The sequence below is a fragment of the Morone saxatilis genome, unplaced genomic scaffold (assembly GCF_004916995.1).
Source record: "Morone saxatilis isolate NCDOM2014 unplaced genomic scaffold, NCSU_SB_2.0 Contig9, whole genome shotgun sequence".
Classification (NCBI taxonomy): domain Eukaryota; kingdom Metazoa; phylum Chordata; class Actinopteri; family Moronidae; genus Morone; species Morone saxatilis.
This window is the reverse complement of record NW_023340268.1, coordinates 4,901,449-4,909,677: the sequence shown is the minus strand read 5'-3', so window position 1 is coordinate 4,909,677 and position 8,229 is coordinate 4,901,449. Positions and strand designations below refer to the sequence as shown.

The window sequence follows — 8,229 nt, the reverse complement described above, 5'->3', positions numbered from 1 at the left end:
ATCTCTGATTCTGACATGTTTATTTATGTTTATCCTTTTTAAAACTGTCTGCTGAGTACTGTTTTAATATTAAATATATTTAATTTGTAGAGTCTGATCTAATATCTAACTAACTCTGGCAGGAGAAGGGGAGGACAAACAGGAAAACGACTCCCTGATATCACCGAGGTTCAGTGAAAACGAAACACTCACCGTCATCTCCTCCTTTCTTCTTCTCCTCCCTCTTACTCTCATGTGTGGTGGACTTCCTGCTGTGCTTTGTGGACTTCTGTACCGGACTCTGCTGTCTCTCTTTGTCCGCGCTGCGTTTCTTCCCCTCGCCGCCCTCTCCTCCTCTCCCCCGATCGCTGCTCGTCTGTGCGTGGCGCTGCCGCCGCTCCTCGTCCCTGTTTCTGTCGCTGTGGGAACCGTGGTGATGGTTTTTGTTGGGTTCTTTGTTTGGTTTGATGTGGCGGACCTCTTTGCGAAGAGGAGGAGGAGGACTAGGTTCAGGTTCAGGTTCAGGTTCAGGCTCAGGTTCGGGCTCGAGCTCAGGTTCGGGCTCGGGGCTCTCGTACTCGTCCGACTGGTAGCCTCCTCGCTGCGGAGGGCTGTACTGCTCGTGCAGAGGAGGTGAGGGCGAGTAGTTCGTGTGATAGCCTCTCTCCTCCTCCTCCTCCTCCTCTTCCTCCTCTATGTAGGAGGGCTCTTCCTCAGGGGAGGGCTCCCGGGTGCGTCTGCGGTCTCCCACACCTGCTTCTGGGCCTCGAGAGTGTGTGTGTGACCGCGATGCCTCTTTGACGTGGCTGTTGGGGGGTCTGAGGTGTAAAGATGAAACAGTGGTGAGAAACACGAGAGCGCCTCACAGCCGCCGTCTGACTCAACAACAGTAACGTAAATGTGACGTAGTGGTAAAGAAATCAATATTACCGCTCACCATCTGAAGTTATTGTTTTACAGAATCCTGTTTTCTGAGTTAATGGTTACGAGCAACTTGTAATTTGAACATAAAATATATTAAATATTAAATACAGCAGGAGAAAAAGATATGATGTCACAAGGTGTCCTCCATATTCGAGATGAAGTTTTAAATCCAGCCCGCAATTTTCTCTCCTATTTTGATTTCCCGAAGTCGTTTTTAGAGTAATTAACAAGTGAAGTTGTTTTATTTTAATTTCTGGGTCAAATTTGAGCTTAAACATAAATTAAAAGTCGTCTGAACGTCTCCAAATATAATAACCAGTGCAGGAACAGAGACACACAGGGACATAAAGCATGGCCCGCTCCACTCCTTACTCCCGTTTGCATGTCGAGGCACAGTTACGCCGAACGCACCTCTCCGCCGACTGAGGAACCAGTTTCTTCCATTTGGCTACGAGGCTTTTTGCCATCTCTCCAGCTTCTTCGTGTTTCCTAAAAGAATTCACAATCTTCCCGACTCCAGTTTCCTGCGAGAGAACAAAACAAAGCGACAACAAGCCGAGATTCACTCGTTTAATTCAACCACACCAGACAAAGTTAATGAAATCTGTACAAGTGTGCGACATCCTCGTATGTTTTACGTCTGTATTGTGTTTATCTGCGAGCTGCAGTGCGGATCTTACAGTATTAGGATCAGAGTGATGTTTTTACTGAAGTAGTCGGATGTTAAACTACGATTATAAACTAGTCCGTCCGACAGCTTGAAGCGTTTCACTACTGCAGCGTTTCTTCTTTTTATCGGCAGACATTCGAGTTTTGTAAGCGGAGAGGATGTGAACGGTGAATTAACTCGTTCTTACCACCAGTATGTCCACAGTCATTGGCAGCTCCCCCAGCCTCCGTAAAGTCTTCAGGAGCTGCAAACACGAGACAGAAACACAACTGAGAGGACGGCAGTAAAGTTTACACACTTCCAGCAGCAACACAGTGCGACTGTGTAATTATAAAGTGGAGCCCTGACTAAAGATAATTACTGGTAGAAGCTAAAATAATCTATATTATTACTAGTTGGACAATATATACACAGTTAAAGAACACAAATGTGTCGTTCAGTATCTCTTTGTGTGTGAGATTTTATGAATAAATGTGCGTTTGAGCTGGAAACTGCAGTTATGTGGTAAAAAAATAAAATAATTACATCTTTATGTTTCATCTCGTCCTCTCCAGAAAATGTACTTTTCATTATAAGTGTATAATTTCGTGTTATTTCTTCTGTTTGCGACATTTAAGTCGGTTAAATATCAAAACTACAAAGATAGGATAAACTGTATCCGCTCTCATTCCTGGTTTTAGTTCGTAACGTTGTCTTTGTTAAACTAAACCAGTGGTTCCCAACCTGGGGGACGGGACCCTTCTTTGGGTCGCCAAAGCTTTAAAGGGGGTTTGTGCGGCCTTCTCGAACACTTTAAAATATACAGAGAGGCTTTATCTCAGACTTTGGTTCACTTCTGAATGGAATAATAAATGTAAATAGTTCAATAATCAAGTGTCAGGGACAAGATAGACTAAATGTGTAAAAAAAAGAAGTTATTAAGTGTGTGTGATTGTTAAAGGTGATAAAAAATACATAATGCAGACAAATAACTGCACATAAAGTTCCCTGAACAGGAAATAATCCATTAAAAATCACTCGTTTTTACACAAACTTCTCACAGTTTTGAATATAATATGAAAATATCCCTAAAATATGTCTAAGCAGTTGGTGGTCAGTTCACTAAACGACAGAAACTGAGTGTTATATAGTAAAATAATGTTAAATCAGTGAACTACAGTGATTGAAACAGTCGTGCATCGTGTCCTAACGGGGCTGTAGTAAAGGAAACAACACACACTGAGCTCTCATTGTATAATAAACTACATTATTACACCTGTAAAGCAGAATAAGACTTGTTTCCGCACACATAACGTGACATCAGGCTTTGTTTTATTTCAGCAGAGAAAGTAAACAAAGGGGAGGACGGGCAGCGGGAATCGTCACGTATTTCGCTTTTAATCTGCAGCGTTTTTGAGCACGCAGCCTCGGTGCAGCGACGTACAACCGCGGTACGAAGTGAAATTACCCGATTCCGTGGCACATTACAGGCCCGGAGTCGGTGTTACCGTCTTTGCGGTGATTAGCAGCGGAGCTAACGGCGGCTAACTCTCAACGCTTCGTTTACACGGTGAATAAAAGTTGCGGTTTAATGTTGTTGCTGTTTTAATAAGTGGTAGTTTGTGTGTGTGTGTGTGTGTGAAGCGGACAGGTGTGTGTGTGTGTGAGGCGGACAGGTGTTTGAACAGAAGTAACGTTATAACGAGTTAAAACCCCTTAATTAACGTGACGTTGCACGGGACGCGTTCACGGGCGGTCGGAAATGTTCACATCCGAAAATCAGTTCGGCGTTCAAGTGTTCGTCCCGACATGGAAAGTACTGAGATTTGTTGTTTGTTGTTGTTTGTTGTTGTTATTTTACAGGCTACGAAACACATTTATCAGGTGAATTAACTTTAGGTTTAAGTCTGAAGTGTTGAACATCTTTTATTTATTTTGGCACTCCCAAAATATACTGGAAGCAAATAAATATTAAAGGAAATTAAATACGTAGTGAACTCCAACCACATATATATATATATATATTTATTATATATATATTATATATAACTAATGTATGGATTGGTAATGAAGGACAAACTGGAAAATATATCAATATCTGTCAAATATCACAAAACAAGTCCCTTAATGTCCCTGATTTTAATTTTAAACTGTTTTTAAGCTGAAATCCATTTGATTTTTGAATTTAAAAGAACAGCAATTTATCTATTTTGATTTGACTATTTTATGTGTTTATGTTTTTCTGCTAAGACATACCTATAACACCACAGTTGTAATGCATTGTTTTAGACTTATTGTAGATGTTTTAAAAAGGAAAACATTGGTTTTATTTCACCCACATTAAAATAGGTCACTGGTTGGATATCCTGATTTAATGTCATTAATCCTACAGTTGTCACCGTTTTAAATGTTCCTTTCTACCACTTAAACCACACGATATGTACATTAAAAACAACCTACAGTTAAACAAATAACTCATGGTCACAACTACAATTTACATTTTAAAAAAATAATAAATAAAAACCCCCAAAAAAGGGCTCCTGAATGCCTCTTTTACGTGAACGGTTGTGAGAAGACGGAGCCCGACAGCGGCCCTCGAACGCAGCATTAAAAAACGGTTGCGACTTTCGGGGAACTGCCGTTGCTGCGGCTCCGTTTCGGGCACCGGCGACCAACCGTAGCTCTTCAACTGACAGCCGGTGCTCGACACTAACTATGTCTACCGCGACCGGTTCCGTCGTTACCTTTCGAGGCTCCGGATTCTCCCGGAGCCGAGCCTGAAGTCTATCCACTGTTTCCAGCAGTTCCTCCGCCATGTTTACTGCTGGTACCCTGTCGCCCGGAAGCTACTTCATCCTGACTGAAGCGGTGATGGCGGCAGGGGGCGGGAAAGGTTCCGCTCGTTCGGGGAAACCAAAGCGAGGCTGAGGCGATTTAAAGTCGTTTAAAAATAATAATAAAATGCTGTTACATTTTTTTTTTCTTTTTAAATAACACCAAAGAAGGTACATTTATTATTAAAATCATATAAAAGTTTTTTTTTTTATCTTCATGAATATTCACGAAAGGGCGGAACTACGTCACAGCACAGCTGACGGCGCACGCAGGGAACACCTGTCACTTTGACGTCAGTGAAAACGCTGAATTAGCTTGTGGTATTATTTACTGTGTAACCCGGTAACAGAGGCTTTATTTAACATAACTACAGTATAACTATAGAGCTGGTGCTGGAAATGGCTTAACTTATGTATTTAGATATTTTATTATTTATTGTTTTATTGTAATATACTTTAGCGTCTACATCCTTGTAGGGTTTCTGTCTGTAAATGTTAACAAAACATCAAATAATCAAAATATTTACTTGACTGGGATTTTTTTTGTGTGTTTTTATTTATTTATTTTAATCTGATTTGTTTGTGGATCTAGAAAACACAGTGAATTCAAGTCATAACATTCAGGTTAACAAAATGTTTGTCTTTTTCTATAATGGACCTCTTTTCTATCATTTATTAAACTCGTTAGGTGACATATTTTATGGATATTTCATATTATATTCAAAACAGTACAATTAACCCAAATAGTGAACTTATTAACTGCAGGAAGTTTGTGTAAAACAAGTGATTTGGATGAATTTTAAGCAGATTATTTCCTGTTTAGGGAACTTTTTATTCGATTACTTCTCTGTGTTATGCATTTTTAATCACTTTTAACAATTATACAGATTTAATAGGCTTATTTTTTGATAAATTCAGTGTTTTCCTGTCCTTGATGCTTGGCCAGAAGTGAACCAAATGCTGAGATGTAGTACGACTGTGTATAAATATAACATTTTCCAGGTTGGGAACCACTGACTTAAAGGGTTAACGCATGCTCAAAATTGTTGGCCATTAATTTTCTCTCATTTAATAAAAAATAATGTAAATATATCTTTAAACATATGTAAAAATGGATCATTTACAAATATATATGATATATGTTTAATAAATTGAGATACATGTAACTAAGACTATGAGAAGAGAAGGTTATTTAGGTTGTTTGAAGGACAAGAAAGAGCACAGCGAATCACTCACTCACTGGAAATGACTTGTTGCTTCCTGACAATCAGGAAACCGCTGCTTGCTTATCAACATACGCACACAGTTTGTCGCGTTTACCTCCGTTTTCTCTCTTTTAAGTGGACTAAATACACTGAAGGCAACACGTAGACTGCACCAGTTTTCATTCAATTTCAATTTGAAAACATTTGTGGAATAATTTGAAAGATGCTGGAATCTGTAGATTCATTCTACAAAAACACAACAATTCCTATATTCATGTGATTATACGCTAACAAAAACATAGCTATGAACATTATCTTCCATTTCTAATGTTAGATCCTCAAAATGTTACACACTGGACCTTTAAATGTTCCTTTATGGACTGAGGAAATTCTCACCCCACTTCTCAAACTAAAGAAACTGTCCCTTGGAAGATTGGAAATTACCTCCTCACAAAGCTAAAAAACTGCTTTTTTTGAGCTCAAACATATGATGATCTTATAGAATATGATGCATTGCTGTGTTGTGTTCAGATGTTCGTGCTGTGTTTAAATGTCTAAATGTGGTAATGTTGTGTCTAGACGTGTATGTACAGACTGTGGCAACAAATTTCCTGAATAGGACAATAAAGAATCTATCTATCTATCTATCTTGCTGTAGATTAAACTACCCAACAGTATATAAAGTAGTTAAAATTAGCTCAACCTTAAACATCTACAGCAGTAATATTAATCTAAAACTCCTACAGACCAGTAAAACACTGACAGGGAGCATTTTACTGCAGAAGTAAATACTTAAGTAAGGTCTTTGAATGCAAGACTTGTTTACAGTGTGATATTAGCACTTTTTTACTAAAATAAAGGATCTTCCACCAGTGGGAAAGACAGCACATACACAAGACTGCCACCAAATCTAAAACCCGAGGCCACGAGGGGAACGAGGCGGGGTCGGGTGAGAGCAGAGCTGACCTCTGGGATATTTTTGGAGGGGAGGGGTGTCTGTATTTGGAAACGGAGGTTGGATGTTGGAGGTGGGAAGAAGAGGACCTGGTGATGTGAGCTCAAACACACTCTCTCACACACACACAGACACACACAGAGGCACTCTGGCAGACTGACGCAGGACGAAGGGGACGAAGCTAAGAGGAACCTGTTAGAGAACGACAACAAAGAAAACAGAAAGAAGAATAAGAAGAGAAACACGAGAGAAGCTTAGAGAGCAAAAAAGGAAGAGAAGAGCAGGAACCAGGAGGGAGAAAGAGGTAAAATACTTTTTTTATTTTATTGCATTACAGCTTGTTGAGGCCATAGACTGCATATTTAAAGGTTGAGCGTAAAGGAACTAAAGCACATTTGTATCTTCAGCTCTCAACCTGCTTACTTTTATTTCCTCTAAGCTTTCTTTAAAGTTTATTGAAGTGAAAACTCAATCAAAAGAGAGGGAAAAATGATACTTTTTACTGCACTTTTGTGTGTTAATGATTCACTAATTAACTTAAATAAGATATATAAAAGACTTTAACTTAAAATACATTTAGCTAATTATTCTTTTGCTTCATCCTCATACGACTTTAACTTTTTACATTTTGCTACTTAAATAAAATAACTTGAAACCTGCATATCAAATAACATCTCTAATGACATCATCCTCATATTAATTAGTAACTTATACTAATATTTATATTTAACTGCTGAGCGGAAACAATTTGAAGCAGTTGCGGTTGAGATATTACTAAACTACAGGGGGTGTCAGTCCTTCTCTTTCCACTCCTTAGCTGTCAAACACACACACACACACACACATATATGTTGTCATGGTCAGCGCCTATAAATACCCTCGTGAGATAGGCAAAGGAATTCAGCTACAGCCACAGAGCGGTGGAGGTGGTGCTTTGTGTGTGTGTGTGTGTGTGTGTGTACAAAATAACAGAAACACAACATAATGCAGTTGATACCACTTTTGTTCAGGTTTTATTCAGACTACTGATTGTTCAACTGAGTGTTCATTTTAAAGGATCATAGTGTTGTTAAAGCAGCTATAATCAATATTCAACCTCAACCCGGCTGCGTGTTTTAACATCCTTTAGAGCATTATTTTGATTTCACAGCAACTTTTACTGTTTGAGTTCACTCTCACTGCTCTTACAGTGCTGCTTTTGGACGCAGAAGCAGCTGTTTTTAAAAGACAAAACAACCTTTTTATAAGCTCATAAACAGCAGACAGACACCAGCTCAGCTTCACACCAAAACGTGTAAAAGACCCACCGATGGGGCGCCCGGATAGCTCACATGGTAGAGCTGGCGCCTCGTGTACCAAGGCTGAGTCCTTGCTGCAGCGACCCAGGGTTTGAATCCGACCTGTGGCCCTTTGCTGTGTGTCATCCCCTTTCCTGTCCATCTTCAGCTGTCACTATAATAAAGGCAATAAAAGGCCCAAAAAAAAAGAAAACTTTTCCAAGGAGCTAAAACTTGTGATTTGACTTGTGTTTATACCACAACCAGCTTTTTTTATTTCATGGTTGCATGTAAACAAACACATACTCTTTGCTTCACTTTCTTTCAGGTCAGTCTACTGTGAAGCTGCATTCACTGCCCTCTGTGCCTTCGGAAAAGCAAATACTGTCAATAGACGGGTGAGAAA

The 8,229-nt window shown here is 39.5% G+C and overlaps 2 protein-coding genes across 3 annotated transcripts in view; one reads left to right on the top strand and one right to left on the bottom strand.

Moving 5' to 3' along the window:
* Window positions 1–4,433, bottom strand: part of eloa (elongin A) — a 21,603-nt gene extending 17,170 nt beyond the window's left edge. The window contains exons 1-4 of the mRNA XM_035681407.1: window positions 4,297–4,433; window positions 1,761–1,817; window positions 1,315–1,427; window positions 193–797 (exon numbers count right to left, since the gene is read on the bottom strand). Of these exons, the coding sequence (XP_035537300.1) occupies window positions 193–797; window positions 1,315–1,427; window positions 1,761–1,817; window positions 4,297–4,368 (847 nt within the window). The 5' untranslated portion in view covers window positions 4,369–4,433. The remainder of the gene's footprint in view (window positions 1–192; window positions 798–1,314; window positions 1,428–1,760; window positions 1,818–4,296) is intronic.
* Window positions 4,434–6,616: 2,183 nt separating this feature from the next.
* Window positions 6,617–8,229, top strand: part of klhl43 (kelch-like family member 43) — a 15,736-nt gene continuing 14,123 nt past the window's right edge. Inside the window, exon 1 of one of the 2 annotated variants that reach the window (XM_035681248.1) lies at window positions 6,617–6,837. The gene's annotated coding sequence lies outside the window, so the exon portion shown is untranslated. Of the gene's footprint in view, window positions 6,851–8,229 lie in introns of both variants that reach the window. The other variant, XM_035681247.1, reaches the window with a different exon arrangement.